This window comes from Hemiscyllium ocellatum, chromosome 3 (genome assembly GCF_020745735.1).
Source record: "Hemiscyllium ocellatum isolate sHemOce1 chromosome 3, sHemOce1.pat.X.cur, whole genome shotgun sequence".
NCBI lineage: Eukaryota > Metazoa > Chordata > Chondrichthyes > Orectolobiformes > Hemiscylliidae > Hemiscyllium > Hemiscyllium ocellatum.
The window spans coordinates 84,256,477-84,273,190 of NC_083403.1; the positions used below are offsets into that span (position 1 = coordinate 84,256,477).

General features: G+C 41.0%; 1 protein-coding gene across 8 annotated transcripts in view; it reads left to right on the forward strand.

Moving 5' to 3' along the window:
* The window catches only part of supt3h (SPT3 homolog, SAGA and STAGA complex component), a 455,384-nt gene that overhangs the window by 384,453 nt on the left and 54,217 nt on the right, over window positions 1–16,714 (forward strand). For all 8 annotated transcript variants that reach the window (XM_060851413.1, XM_060851403.1, XM_060851463.1 and 5 more), the window contains one exon: window positions 9,003–9,113. In XM_060851413.1, the coding sequence (XP_060707396.1) occupies window positions 9,003–9,113 (111 nt within the window). The remainder of the gene's footprint in view (window positions 1–9,002; window positions 9,114–16,714) is intronic.

Sequence of the window (16,714 nt, forward strand, 5' to 3'; positions counted from 1 at the left end):
GGTAACCTGTTCACTACTCCCTCCATTTTGGTGTCATCTGCAAACTTGCCTTCTATATTCACGTTCAAATCATATATTTATAAATGGCAAAAAAAACTGTGGACCCAGCACTGATCCTTCTGGTGACAGGCTTCCAGTCCAAAAAGGAACCATCCACCACCACCCTCTGCCTCTTACTTTTAAGCCAATTTTGATGAACTCAAACAAAATTTTAATTCAATTTTATCCATTCTGTTCAGAAGAAAAACCTACAGAGTAATTGAACAGTAGTTTCTTTGGATGGAAATGACAGTAAATTACACCCATTTCTTAGCTCAAAGTAAAATGTTTTCCAAGGTTATGTATTTTGACTAAGGAAGTCCAGTATTTTGTTTATTACCTTGATTCACAAGGCTGAAATAGTCTCTAAATATATCTTTGGATGATGTTTGATCTGAAGTGTTTGTGCATTCCCTGCCTCTCCCCTTGACTCCTCACCTAATTTTTTCCAGACTCCCTCAATACATCCTTACAAATTATGATTTGGAGATGCCAGTGTTGGACTGCGGTGTACAAAGTTAAAAATCACACAATACCAGGTTATAGTCCAACAGGTTTAATTGGAAGCACAATAGCTTTCGGAGCACTGCTCCTTCATCAGGTGATTGTGGAGAGCTCGATCGTAACACAGAATTTATAGCAAAAAATTTGCAGTGTGATGTAACTGAAATTATACATTGAAAAATTGATTGTCTGTTAAGCCTTTCATCTGTTAGAATACAGTGATAGTTTCACTTCTTTCATGTGTAAATCACAAAACCCTTCTTTTTAAAGTTGCATTCTCGGGTTAGCTGTAAACAATGGTGATAGCTAGACAATATGTTGAAGGGTTAGCTCCCTGTGTTCTCTGTCTATGACCTGATGTTTAGATTGATTCTAATCTAAAAAGTTGATGTCATCATCCTAGGAAAAAGACTTTCACTGTCTACCCTATCCAATCCTCCAATCATCTTGTATGACTTTATCAAATCCCCTCTTAGCCTTCTTCTTTGCAATGAGAATAGACCCAAGTCTCTCAGTCTTTTCTCATAAGACCTTCCCTCCAGACCAGGCAACATCCTGATAAATCCCCTCTGCACTTTTTCCAGTGCTTCCACATCCTTCCCAAAATATGGCGACCAGAACTGTACACAATATTCCAAGTGTGACCGCACCAGCGTTTTGTGTAGTTGCAGCTCTGGAACTCAATCCCTCTACAAATGAAACCTAACACACTGTATGCCTTTTTCACAGCACTATCAACGTGGGTGACAACTTTCAGAGATCTATATACATGGACTCCAAGATCCCTCTGCACATCCATACTACCAAGAATCTTTCCATTGACCTAGTACTCTGCCTTCCTCTTATTCTTCCCAAAGTGCATCACCTCACATTTAGTTGCATTGAACTCCATTTGCCACCTCTCAGCCCAATCCTGCAGCTTATCTAAGTCCCCCTTCAATCTGTAACATTCTTCTAAACTGACCACTACTCCACTGACTTTAGTGTCATCTGCAAATTTAATAATCCATCCACCTATGCCTGCGTCTAAGTCATTTATAAAAGTGACAAACATAGTGGTCCCAAAACAGATCCCTGTGCTACACCACTCCAGTAACCAGACTCCAGGCTGAATATTTTCCATCAACAACCACTCGCTGCTTTCTTTTAGAAAGCTAGTTTCTAATCCAAACTGCTAAATTACCCTCAATCCCATGACTCTGCATTTTCTCCAACAGCCTACCATGTGGAACCTTATCAAAGGCTTTACTGAAGTCCATGTTTACCACGTCACCTACTCTACCTTCATCGACATGCTTGGTCACCTTCTCAAAAAACTTAGTGAGGTTTGTGAGACACGACCTGCCCTTGATGAAACCATGTTGACTATCTGAAATCAAATTGTTGCTTGCTAGATGATTATAAATTTCATTTCTTATCATCCTTTCCAAAACTTTTCTTACAACAGAAGTAAGGCTCACTGGTCGATAATTACCTGGGTCATCTCTACTGCCCTTCTTGAGGAAGCGCACAACAGCAATCCTCGAGTCCTCTGGTATTAAACCTGTAGACAATGATGACTGAAATATCAAAGCCAAAGGCTCTGCTATCTCCTCCCTAGCTTCCCAGAGAATCCTCCGATAGATCTCATCCGGCCCAGGGACTTGTCTGCTTTCACTCCTTCTAGAATTGATAGCACCTGTTCGGAACTAACCTCGATACTTTCTAGTCTAATATCTCATACCTCATTCCTCTCCTCTACAATATTCTCCTTTTTCTGGATCAGTAGTGCTGGAAGAGCACAGCAGTTCAGGCAGCATCCAATGAGCAGCAAAATCGACGTTTCGGGCAAAAGCCCTTCATCAGGAATAAAGATAAGCTAGAGGAGGGTGGGGTGGGGAGAGAGTAGCATAGAGTACAATGGGTGAGTGGGGGAGGAGATGAAGGTGATAGGTCAGGGAGGAGAGGGTGGGGTGGATAGGTGGCAAAGAAGATAGGCAGGTTGGACAAGTCCGGACAAGTCACGGTGACAGTGCTGAGCTGGAAGTTTGAAACTAGGATGAGGTGGGGGAAGGGGAAATGAGGAAGCTGTTGAAGTCCACATTGATGCCCTGGGGTTGAAGTGTTCCGAGGCGGAAGATGAGGCGTTCTTCCTCCAGGCGTCTGGTGGTGAGGGAGCGGCGGTGAAGGAGGCCCAGGACCTCCATGTCCTCGGCAGAGTGGGAGGAGGAGTTGAAATGTTGGGCCATGGGGCGGTGTGGTTGATTGGTGCGGGTATCTTGGAGATGTTCCCTAAAGCACTCTGCTAGGAGGCGCCCAGTCTCCCCAATGTAGAGGAGACTGCATCGGGAGCAACGGATACAATAAATGATATTAGTGGATGTGCAGGTAAAACTTTGATGGACGTGGAAGGCTCCTTTAGGGCCTTGGATAGAGGTGAGGGAGGAGGTATGGGCACAAGTTTTACAGTTCCTGCGGTGGCAGGGGAAAGTGCCAGGATGGGAGGTGGGTCGTAGGGGGGCGTGCACCTGACCAGGTAGTCACGGAGGGAACGGTCTTTGCGGAAAGCGGAATGGGGTGGGGAGGGAAATATACCCCTGATGGTGGGGTCTTTTTGGAGGTGGCGGAAATGTCGGCAGATGATTTGGTTTATGCGAAGGTTGGTAGGGTGGAAGGTGAGCACCAGGGGCGTTCTGTCCTTGTTACGGTTGGAGGGGTGTGGTCTGAGGGCGGAGGTGCGGGATGTCTCCTCTTCCTGAGTGAAAACCGATGAGAAATGTTCGTTTAGCACCTCTCCGCTCTCCACACTTCAACTTCCCACTTCTGTCTTTGACTGGCCCTATTCCTACCCTAGTCATCCTCTTATTCCTCACATACGTATAGGGTTCTCCTTTATTCTACTTGCTAAAGACTGCTGGTATCGTCTCTTTGCTCTTCTTAACTTCTCTTTAAATCCTTCCTAGCTGCTCTGTAACTCTCCATTGCCTTATCTGTATCATCTTGCCTGTTCAGCACATAAGCCTTTTCTTCTTCTTAACAAGAGATGCAATTTCTGTAGTAAACCATGGTCCCTTCCTTCCTGCCTGACAGGGACATACCTATCAAGGACACGCGATATCTGTTCCTTAAACTAGCTCCACATTTCCATTGTCTGCATCCTCCGCATTTTGCTACCCCATTCTATGCATCCTAATTCTTGCCTAATCGCATTATAATTGCCCTTCTCCCATCGATAACGCTTGACCTGTGGCATGTACCTATCCCTTTCCATCACTAAACTAAACGTGACTGAATTATGGTCACTCTCTCCAAAGTGCTCACCTACAACTAAATCAAACACCTGGCCTGGTTCATTACCAAGCACCAGATCCAGTGTGGCCTCTCCTCTTGTCGGCCCTTCAACATTCTGTGTCAGGAAACCCTTCTGTACACATTGGACAAAAACTGATCCATTCGACATTATAGCATTTCCAGTCAATGTTGGGGAAGTTAAAGTCCCCCATAATGACAACCCTGTTCCTTTCACTCCTGTTCAGAATAATTTTGCCAATCCTCTCTTCCACCTCCCTGGAACTCTGCAGAGGCCAATAAAAAAAACTCTAAGCAGTGTGACCTCTCCTCTCCTGTCTCTTTCCCCTCCCGTCTTTTACCACCTTGCCTGTTCTTGATGAAAGATCTATACCCTGGAACCTGCAACATCCATTCCTCACCCTGCTCTATTCATGTCTCCGAAATGACCACAAAGTCGAAGTCCCAGGTACCTATCCATGCTGCAAGCTCACCTACCTTATTTCGGATACTTCTGGCATTGAAATAGATAATTCAATCCAACTTGCTGTCTGCCAACACATTCCTGTGAACCCTGTCCTCCCTACTCTCATTCCCCTCTGCACTGCAACCTCTGGCTCCCATCCCCCTGCTGAGCTAGTTTAAACCCATCCGAATAGCACCAGAAAATTTCCCACCCAGGATATTAGTACCCCTCTGATTCGTGAAGACCGTCCTGATTGTAGAGGTCCCACCTTCCTAAGAATGAGCCCCAATTATCCAAGTACCTGATGGTCCCTCCTGCACCATCCTTGCAGCCAGGTGTTCAGCTGATATCTCTCCCTATCCCTAGCCTCGCTATCACGTGACATGGGTAACAAACCAGAGATAACAACTCTCTTTGTTCTAGCTCTCAGCTTCAACCCTAGCTCCCTGAAATCCTGCCTTACATCCCTATCCCTCTTTCTACCTATGTCGTTGGTACCTACATGGACCACAACGTGAGGCTGATCACCCTCTCCCTTCAGGACCCCAAAGATACGATCCGAGGCGTCACAGACTCTGGCACCTGGGAGGCAACATACCGACCGTGAGTCTCATTCTCTAACTATTGAGTGTCCAATGACTAACATTCTCCTCCTTTCCTCTCCTTCCCTTCTGTGCAACAGAGACAGTCTCTGTGCCAGAGACCTGGGCCCCACTGCATATCCCTGGTAAGTCATCCCCCTCAACAGTATCCTAGATGGTATACATATTTTTCAGAGGAACAACCACAGGCTGTTTTCTCCCCCTTCGAACAGTCACCCAGCTTTCTTCTTGCTTTGGAGTGACTCTTTCTATCTCAGCCTCTGCCTCCCGAATGATCCTAAGTTCATCCAGCTCCCGCTCCAGTTCCCTAACAGGGTCTTGGAGGAGCGAGAGTTGGATGTACTTCCTGCAGATGTATTTGGATGGGACACCAATGGTGTCCCTCACCTCAAACATCATGCAGGAGGAACATTGCTCTCCCTGCACTGCCATCCCTGCTAGTCCCCTTATCACAAAATAAAAAAGAAGAGACGCTTACCTAATGTGTCCCTGGTCTTTAAGGTTAGAGGAGATGGTTGGGTGGGAGGCCCTACAAAGGTAGGGTCTTGGGTTTAGAAGACACTGACTTATATAGCTGGATGGAAATAAAAATAAGAAGTCCCTCCTTTCCCAGAAACCTCTGCTCTCTGATATAAAAGCTCAAATCAGTGACTCACTGCTCACAGCAGGCCCCTGATCCAAGCTCCCGTCCTTCGAGTTGCTGCTGCCGCTGAAAAATAGAAATGGAGGAGTCCCGTGCTCGAGCTAAGTGTTTAAAGGTTCAAATCAGTGACTTACCGCTCCCGGCATTACTGAATGCTCATCTGGCAGTTGCAGTCCCAGTAATGGCCACCATTAACAGAGGCACTGTCAAGCTGTAGACCCCTTGGACAATCAGCTTTTGAAGACAAGCTGCCATTCATACGGGGGATGTCAGCTCTGGTAGCATTTTTGTAATTGGCCAATGCAAGGACTGTCTCCCCCACCCCCAGGTTTCATACCAGTTGAAACCAAAAGAGAAAATGCTGGAAAATATCAGCCGGTCTGGCAGCATCTGTAAGGAGAGAAAAGAGCTGACATTTCGAGTCTAACTGACTCTTTGTCAAAGCTTCAGCTCTTTTCTCTCCTTACAGATGTTGCCAGACCTGCTGAGCTTTTCCAGCATCCGCAGTAATTTGCTTTCATCCCAGTTGAAGTGGGCTCATCTCTGGCTTTCAGCCAAGCTGACAATGCTTTGGCCTCAGTCATAAATATCAGCCTTTAGGCTCTCTAGAGCCTTCTTTTGCAATTGATAGGAAATATTGAAACAAGTCATGCATTTATGTAATCACTTTTCTATATCTCAGGTCTTCCTCAAGCCCTTTGCAGTTCAAAAGTACTTCATTGGTTGTGGGTGCTGTTGTAATGCAGGAGGTATGGCAGGCAATCGCATATTGAAATAAATACATAAATTGATTTGGAAAAAGATCAGAAGTCAGTGCAGCATCTTTGCCTCTGGAGATTTTGCCTCATTATTTGTAACAATTGTAACAATAATTGCACGATGTTGTTTGGTGCTATATAATTTATTATTTTGAATTAATTTTAGCTATTGTTCTTCTCTTGAAGAATTCAGGTGAAGGTACTTAGCTTCTATTTTTAAATATAAAGTGTGCTTTCATATTATCTGTGAGAGCTCATAGATTCATTTTAGAAATCACAGATCTTTATCAGCTATAGAATGACCACAGTTTTCTTGGATTGTACAAGATTTACTGGAAAGAACCAAGCCCACATTCCCTGGTTCTGCAGATTAGAAATCTCATTCAGCCAATGTAATTTGAGCAATCGTGAAGCTGTAATTACATGTGCCTTTCTAGCCTCAAGCTAGTTGGAGAAGCATCAATGTGACTTCTTGGATGTCTCAAATGGCACTAGAATCCAATAGTGATGATAAAAAGGAACTGCACAAGAAAACAATATGGAAATAGCAATCAAATAGCACAAATATTCCAAACTTTTGTGGGTCAGACCTAGAACAAGTAGGAGAGTAGAAGAAGTAGAGTAGAACAGCATGATTCTGTTCTTTTGTTGCATCTACAGAATAATAAAAGAATGTGTACCGTTTGTGATTCTTGTTGTAAAAAAAAAGTAGTGGTTTGAGGAAAGATTTGGAATGTTGTTATTTAAAAGCAGGTTTTTTAATACATTTTCTCATCAGTTTACAATCCACTAAAAGTTTGTATTGAGAGAAAAAAACAGTGCTAATATATAATTACATATTTCTGTAATTAAATAAGTAAAAACTCATTTCTACATTTTATTATAATTTGCATAGTCCAGATATTTCCTTCTCATAAATACATAACAATATTCCACCTAAAGACATGAGGATTTTCTGAATTGTACACTTTGTGACATTCAAAATGTAGACGTGAAGATCCCATCTGATTTGAAAGTTATTTATCAACTTGAAAGAAAAATTGAAGAAAGAAAATCTTGATGATTGCTTGTATTGTAAAGCATTAAGAGAAATTATTGCCTTCATCAGTTCACTCAAGCATCATATAATGCACAAATATAGCCTATTTTTGTAAGTTTAATAGTCGTGTGAATGATAATGTGGTTTAAGCAAACAGATACATTTTTGAAAAATCTTGTGCGTTTTTAATTAAAAATTGATTACTTTTAGAAGGAAACTATTTGGTTAATTGTCGTAATAGCAACATCATCTTAAAGGGATAGACTTTCTTCTGGTTAAAAACTTAATTTGTATTATCAACATTAATTAGAATATGCACTGTCTCCAAACATGTTGACTCATTTTAGATTATTCTAGTACCTTAGACATGTAGCCACAGTGAATATCGATTAACTACCCTGCAGTTGACTCATTATATCCAAACTAAATTAATCCTCTCCTATATCTAATTTAGTGTGTTTTCCAATGTCTAAATGACTAATCAATCAGTGACAAGTCGTTGGTCTGAAATAATGAACAGGATTTTCACCCCAGTATGGAGTCAAGAACAGACATGGAGGACATGTAATTTTGACATTGGCCCACTTGCTAGTTTATTGGCATCATCCTTCCTGAGAAATTTGGCAAAGACCATATCAGAGCACTGAATTGCAGCCACCTAAAATGACGGTCAGATTATTAAAGATTTCTTAGAGATTTAACGGCCATTCTTGATTTCAAGTTTGTTAATATTGCTATGAGAACATCTCTCTGCTCATCTCCAATGGCAGGCTGTAATTCTTTAAGTACTAAAAAGAGAGCTCAGCCACCATCTCTTACTGGACAAGAAGCGTACCCTGCAGCTCCGATTTGAATGCTTTAGGCAAAATCACTGTGGGAGAGCTGCTTCTGATAATGTCCTGACCTAAAGTGCAAATTCCTGCTTCTTGACTCTGTTTTGCTGCCTGCTGAGTATTTCCAATACTTTTTTTTATATATCAGTACCAGGAATCCTGGCTACATTCTCTTCTACCCAGTGACAAGGTCCAGTCCTAGTGGCACAGGTATCCTTTATAAGCATGCCTATAAGTGATCTGGCTGAGATCTGCATAAACTGATGATCCAACCTATGATACCCATAGTCAATATACTTCCGTGTATCTTCACATGAATTGAGGGTCACTGATAATGCTGAAGACATGTTTTACTTTGTACATGCAAATAACAGTTCACGTATACATTCACTCACCTGATCGGTAAATTATCAATTGCTTCCACAAAATATTTCATTAGAGGGTCAGTGTGGACTGGCTGGACCAAAAGGCCTGTTTTCATACTGTAAGGAATCTAATCTCTTCTAATATCCAAGAAGACAGATATTAGTTAAACTGCAATTTTCTTTTGCAGTGTAAGTAAAGTTTTGTTGTTAGCTTTAATTTATAACTTACGTAGCTTAAATTTTTATTATTAATTATGATTGCACAATTATATTAAAATATTGTTACATCCAACAATAAATTAATTTAGTTTTTATTTTTCTCTGCTGGCTCATTCCTATGCTGAGTCTGAGCAAAACTTTATTCAATGTGAATACATTCAATTTAAAATGCTAATCTTGTTGAAGCTACTACACTGTAGGTCTTTTATCTGGAATTGTCTTAAAGTGTTTTTGATTTAGTTAAGAATTTATGATTTTACGTTACAGAGTGCTGCAGCTTGTGGTCTAGAGACTCACAGTGATGCCATACAGCCCAGCCACATCAGAGAGGTGATCCGACGGTATAGCCACAAAATTGGCCCTCTTTCCCCATTCACAGTATGTAATAACAGAGCTATAAAAAGTTATATTTATATGTAAACGCGTTTTTAGTTTCAAGTGGTCAAAGTTCGAAGTATTGAAATTGTTGTGAGCAATTTGTGGCAGCAGTAATTTTCTTGAGAAGAGAAGTTTATGAAATTCTCTAAGGAGAGTAAATACTTCATTTTTTTGGCAACTGAAGTATTACTCAGTATTCTTTTCCATTACAGTTCACTTGTTTTATGTTACTTCAGCACCTTATGGTTGACATATCTAGTTAATTCAATTACATAGTCATTCATGTAGTTAATTAGCTGAATGGTGGACTAATATCCAACAAGTTGGGCAGCACGGTGGCTCAGTGGTTAGCAATACTGCCTCACAGCGCCAGGGACATGGGTTCAATTCCTGCCTTGGGCAGCTGTCTGTGTGGAGTTTGCACGTTCTCCCCATGTCTGCGTGGGTTTCCTCCGGGTGCTCCGGTTTCCTCCCACAGTCCAAAGATGTGCAGGTTAGGTGAATTTGCCATTCTAAATTGCTTGTAGCGTTCGATGGATTAGTTAGGGGTAAATGTAGGGGAATGTGTCTGGTTGGGTTGCTCTTCGGAGGGCCGGTGTGGACTTGTTGGGCTGAAGGGTTTGTTTCCACACTGTAGGGAATCTAATCTAATCTAAAAAACGTTTACTGCATACTGCTATTACTGGAAACTTTGCTTTAAATACTTTCAGTTAAAACATTTGACTTAATAATGACTTTGTCTCAGAATTGAAGACTTTCAAGAGCAAGAAGCATTAAAATATCAACTCCAAGCAACTTGATTCTTAGTTTTCTGAACTGTCTGGTGCTTTTTGACATTTGGTTATAGGATTATAGCCAACATGTAGTCTGCCAAACTACAACCAGCTGGCTCGGTCATAAAAGTTGGAATGTTTGCTTACTTTTGTTATCACACTTAATAAAGTTCAAATTAACCATGTAGATAGATATGTGGATGGGATCTATTAAGAACTGTAATTGCTAATATTTCTTTCCATAAAACTCTGAAGTTATTTTAATGGAAAATAACTTCTCTTTCCTAAGCAACAGCATTTAAAAAGTATTGATGAGCATCTTCTACCTCCTTTTATGTTAGCATTACAACAAATAATTATTTATTGCAGCTCTTTCACAAATGTCATACAATATGAAAACATTTTTAAAATAAGTTATATTGCCACATTCCTAGTAAATGAGTATTTTTTTCTTGATCTGCATAGGTCAGTATAAATCAAAACAGCTATATAACAAAAATTACAATTGTTGTTTGTAACATTACATCATTTACAATTCACTTTAAAACTGCAGGGTTTGATGTTATTTCCTGATTGTTCCTGTTAATTAAATAACAGAGAGTAATAAAATTAGAACAGATAACTTGGCCTTGAAATTCCTATAATAGCTGGAGAATTAGAAAAAAACAGCAGTATTTCTGCTTGGTGTAAATTCTAGTTAATTTGATTATAATGAGGTGCTCGTGCTATTTTGGCAGACTGGAGTGTTAGTTCCAGCAGGGAGTTAACTTTGCCATAGTATCATAGCCATGCTGAACAAAATGACAAGATAAGCTGGAAGCCCAGAATTGATTTACCTCTTTCTCAGGGCCAACAATTTCTTTGATTCTTTGCCAGAGGGAAATTGACATCTTAAGAATAATTGCTGCCAGGAGTTACTTATGTCGCACAGTACACTGCTGCTTTGTCAGGTATACAATACACCCGTACTGATTTAGGAATGCTCATGAGTTGAGAGTGTTGTCCTGGAAAAGCATAGCAGGTCAGGCAGCATCCGAGGAGCAGGAGAGTCAATGTTTAGGGCAAAAGCCCTACTTAGGAATGCCCATGTCATTCTACTAGTTTAATGTCTTCTATTGGTATCACCAAAATAAGGTAGACTCAAGCAGCACCACCAAACTTCTAATGGAACTCACATGCCTGTAATCCTTCATTCACAGTGATGAGATCTGCAGTCATCAATCTGCTTAGTACTCTGCTATGTCTACTTTTGATTCCCTTGGTAACAAACTCATTACTTTTATCCACTTGGATGATCCAACGGATGAGACCCCCAGTATAGATCCCTTGAGCTATTCATCAACAGATCCAGCTGGAATATAATCAAGCACTGTCAGGGAACAACTTCAAATCCAATTTATTCTAACTGTTTCCTTCTCCTTATGAGATGTCTGTCTTGCTTTCAAAGCTCCTGTCATTCTTTGCCTGCCCATCCATTTTGGGTGGAAAAATAAAGTATGCGATATGCATGCTGTGGAGAGAAACTGAAATGTCTGGATGAACAGAGAGAACCTAAGAATAAAATATGTAATCCCTTGAAGATATCAAGTCAAATAGATAAAGCCATGAAGAAGACAGCAGTAATTTGGATATTATAAATTAGTGCAAGCATAGTAGGCTGAAAGGCTAATAATAAACTTATCAAAACATTAGTTCAACTACAGTTAGTGTACAGGATTCAGCATTAGCACTTCATTGTAAAGCTATAGGGCATGAACATCTTAGATTCAATAAGACAATCCTGGGAATGTGAATTGTACTATATTTAGAAAAGACATAAGAAACTAAGACAGACCACACTATACTGCAGACACGAACAGAAAATTTGAGATTTTTGTAAAATGAGGTTTTCATTTAGTAATGCAATGAATGAATAAAGACTATTCACTGTGATTTATCTAATTTTAATGAGCTGAGGTGTGGGAGGGGTTAGGCAACCAGTCCTCTCCCAATAGGCAAGATTTATATTAATTTTTTCATAAAATTGCATAAATCAAATGTAATCTATATTCCTATTTCAGTACTGACTGGTTAGGTTTACCTGACATCAAGAAACCTAGCAATTTATAGGGGGTAAGAATGACTGAATTAACTTTTCAAGCACTTGTATGGGGCAGGAGGAGCAGCTGTAATTTCTGCCCTCATTCTCTCCAAAGCTAACCCTCAGCCTCTGGAATAAAAGCACAGAGGCTGGTATCCCACCACCAAGTCACCCTTTATTTACTTGTGCTGGGTTTCCTCTGGGTGCTCCAGTTTCCTCCCACAGTCCAAAGATGTGCAGGTCAGGTGAATTGGCCGTGCTAAATTGCCATGCTAATCATGTTAGGTGCATAAGTCAGAGTGAAATGGGTCTGGGCGCGTTACTCTTCGCAGGGTAGGTGTGGACTGGTTGGCTCTGAAGGGCCTGTTTCCACACTGTAGGAATCTAATCTCATAACTCAGTACACTGGCTGTGGCCAGTCAGCTCGGAGTCAGTGCCCTGAACAGAGGAGATTCTAAATCCCCTGTTTATTTTTTTTTCTTTTTTTTTCTTTGGGGGGTGGGGGGGGGGGGGGGGGGGAGGGAGGGGGATGGCGGGGGGGAGAAATCCCCTGTTTATATTGATTAGTCAGGGCTTACTGATTGGCCCAGGTTAACAAGGATCTCATAATCAATGAGATCCACTTGGTTCCAATCACTACAACCACCAAAGTACCCCACAAACACTGACTACTCACCATCTCTTTCGCTAATCTCTCAACCATAGCCTCCTGACTAAGCCTCCCAACACAAAGTACCCACCTCACTTCCAGCACTGCCAACCCTTCCCTATTCCCAAAGGGAACCTCCAGGGACCTGCAACCAGAGGTACAGACAACCCACGTACATGCTCCTGAGTTTTGGCACCTTTTGGTTCCAGTAGGATGGCGGGGTGATCTTACTTTAGATCTTAAGGTGACAGACAAGCTGACATCTGTGGCAGGGGGAGTCCTATGGCAACAAGAATGTAAATTGAGGGAAACCCAGACTTAATTCATACCCTCTCCTTGGAAATTCCACCATAGCCACTATCAAGGACAATGGACAAATACCATCCTTCTATGCTATATCCTTTGACAGTTCTATGATCCTTCTCCAACCACCTCATCTCTGAATTTGCAAATGAACAAAGAACAAGAGTAGGCTACTTGGCCATTTGAACCTATTCTGCCGTTCAATAAAATCATGCCTGATCTGATTTTAATCTCAAATCTATATTCCTGCATATCCCTGGTAATCTTTAATTTTCCAACATCAAAGTTCTTTAATGTGCTTTTGCTGCCTAGCTCTATGTCAATCTTTAAAGCATTATCATGTTTGAATATCTTCAAAAATATTTTCACAAGAGCAGACCGACAGTTTAAAAGATTAGGTTAACTTCCAAGTGCCCTGACAATTATTCCATAATGCTGGATAATCAGCACCTTTTTTCTGAAACGAACTCCATGACATTTGGGGGACCAATTAAAGGCACCAAATAAATGTAAATTCTTGGTGTTTGAAATGGACATAGAAAAGGACAGAGACGCATTGAAGCAAAGTCTCACACTTAAGTTCCTTCTCCACCATTCTTTCCAATCCCATGTTCCACACCAATCCTGCTACTATTCCTGAGTTATGAGGAACTTTCAAAGGAAAAAATAAATAAATTCCAATTGCATGTGTGATTGAATTCAGTAAATACAGCTTATTTAAGACACTTTAGGAAAGAGACTCACAAATGATAATTGTAAAATAAAGTAGATTTGCGTTTGCATTTTATTAATGCCAACAGTGTCAGTAAGTAATGATTAAACTTATGATGAATCTTTATGTATTTTTAGCCTTTAAGTATACTGTTTAGTCAGCAACTTCTCATACCACATGAGATAAACAAAGAAGACAGATTTTAAAAGCACAAATGTTGTGGTTATTAATTTGATAATGTTGGCTAGAATGCTGATGTGCAAGTAACTTGAGTCATTAGTATGTAAAGGAAGCAATATCAGAATATTCAGGATAACCCGTTACTCATCATCTAAATTGCAACCTATTGTGTATTTACTGTGCATTTATCTTTGCTGATGCAGTTTAAGTACCTGCCAGAGTCTTGTCTCTTTTCAATCAAGTAATTTTAATCGCAGTCATGGTGCAGAAAGCATGTCACCCACAATCTTTGGTCCTAGTGATTGCATTATGACAGCTGGAAGCTGGCATTGGTTGGGGGTGAGGTGGCCTTAAAGGGATGATAGGGAAGATAAACTGAAATGGAAGGGAATAGTATGATACTGTTTCTCAAAAATGTTGAGTAACCTAAAACAAAAGCAGAATTTTATCTTTTAAAATGGTACCAGAATGTCAGGATAAAATCAAGTTAATGTGTCTTGTTATAATAGCTCTTTGACCTGGATGTATAAGTTGTGTTGTTTAAAAACTGAAAATAATTTGGGAATACTATCTAAGAATGGTAAGGGTGAATGTTTAAACTGCCAATTATGTATTGAATATTTCACATTGCTTTTAGTTTATATAGATAGGCATTAACACTAACAATTTAGTGTAAATTGGTTGGAATTTTGCCTTTTTTTCCTCTAAAATATCCACCTGTCTTTTGTTTTCATTTCTGAATTCACTAGGTGTTTGACAATGGATGCACTGCTGTCTCTATAAAATCTGTCCCCATTTTTTGTGGAGCCCAAGATTGAATATTTGCAATTCTTTTATTTCTGCGACAGCACTGAAACAATTCTCATCGAAGTTACAAATGACACCTCATATGATACTGCCAACAATACACAATCTCTCCCATGTTGTTTAATCGGCAGCCTTTAACACAGTCAAACTTACCATACGTTCCAAAGCTAATAAAACTTATTATTATTATTGAACAAGCTCTCTGGTCCTGAATAACAAACTTATGATGAAGAGCTTATGCTCAAAACATCGACTCTCTTGCTTTTCGGATGCTGCCTGACTGGCTGTCCTTTTGCAGCATTTTGAACCTCAATACAAGCTAAAAATCACACAACACCAGGTTATAGTCCAACAGGTTTATTTGTACGCACTAGCTTTCGGAGCGTTACTCCTTCGTCAGGTGGTTGTGGAATATAAGATTGTAGGACAAAGAATTTATAGCAAAAGTTTACAGTGTGATGTAACTGAATTATATATTGAAAAAGACCAGGATTGTTTGTTAAGTCTCTCATCTTTTAGAATGGGCATGATGGTTTCAGTTCTTTCATATGTAAGTTCCAGAACTTTCTTAAAGTTACATTCTCAAGTGAACTTGAACAAATAGATGCCATGTTAGCCTAGATAATGTATTGAAGGTGTGAGGTGCCTTGTGTGAGGCTGTCTGTGCCCCCATGTTCAGACTGATTCTAATCAGTTTGGGGAGTGGGGGGTGGTGGTGGTGATGATGGAGGTGGGATATGAGTGTCTGTGAGAGTGTGTGTGTGTGTCTGTGTGTGTGTGTGTGTGTGTGTGTGTGTGTGTGTGTGTGTGTGTGTGAGTTTAAAGGTGTATAAGCCTGTGAGAGGGTATGAGAGAGGGTCTGTGAGAGTGTGTTAGTGGGGTCACCTGTAGGGTGACATGAACCCAAAGTCCTTGTTGAGGCCATCTCCATAGGTACCAAACTTGGCTATCAGCCTCTCCTCAACCACTTTGCATTATTGCCTGTCCCGAAGTCACCTTGGAGAATGGTCACCTGAAGGTCCGAGGTCAAATGTCCCAGGCCACTGAATTGCTCTCTGACTGGGAGGGAACACTCCTGTCGTTTAATTGTTGTGCAGTGTCCATTCATCCATTGCCATAGCCTCTGCTCGGTCTTGCCAATGTACTAAGTTTCAAGGCATCCTTGCCTGCAGCGTATGAGATAGACAACGTTGGCTGAGTGATGTGAGTACAGGTCACCATGTATGTGACAGGTACTCATGTGACTCGGCCAACGTTGTCTATCTCATACGCCTGAGGCATGGCATATTGGTGAGACCGAGCAGAGGCTACAGCAACGGATGAATGGCCAACGCACAACAATCACTAGCCAGGAGTGTTCAGTCCCAGTCGGAGAACACTTCAGTGGATCCAGGACATTCAACCTTGGACCTTCAGGTGACCAGAGTTTGGGACAGGCAATAATGCAAAGTGCCTGAGCAGAGGCTGATAACCATTGGGATGGCCTCATCTAGGACCTTGGGTTCGTATCGCTCTAAAGGTGACCCCACTAACACACACAGGCGGACAGACACACGTACACTCATAGACAGACAAACACTCCCACAGACACACACACATGCTAACTCCTGCAGATGCTCTCAGACACAAGCTCTCTCTCTTACGCTCACACATACGCACCCACACTCTCACATGCCCCTCTCATAGGCTTATACCCCTTTACACTCACATACTTACACACACACATCTCACAAACACTCATTACCCCCCCCCCCCACTGCATGCACACGCACACACATATAGGTTTGTGAGGTGAATTTGTACTTGCACAATTACATTTAATTTTGCTCAAAAACTGCATGAATCTCTAAGATTCTGTAAATCCTTTTCTTAGATTAGAATCCGTCTGAACATTGGGGCACAGACAGCCACACACAGGGCCCCTCACACCTTCAATGCATAATCTGGTTAAACGTGGCACCTATTTGTTCAAGTTCACTTGAGAATGTAACTATAAGAAAGTTCTGGAAATTACATATGAAAGAATTGAAACCAACATGCCCATTCTAAAAGATGCGAGACTTAACAAACAATCCAGGTCTTTTTCAATATGTAATT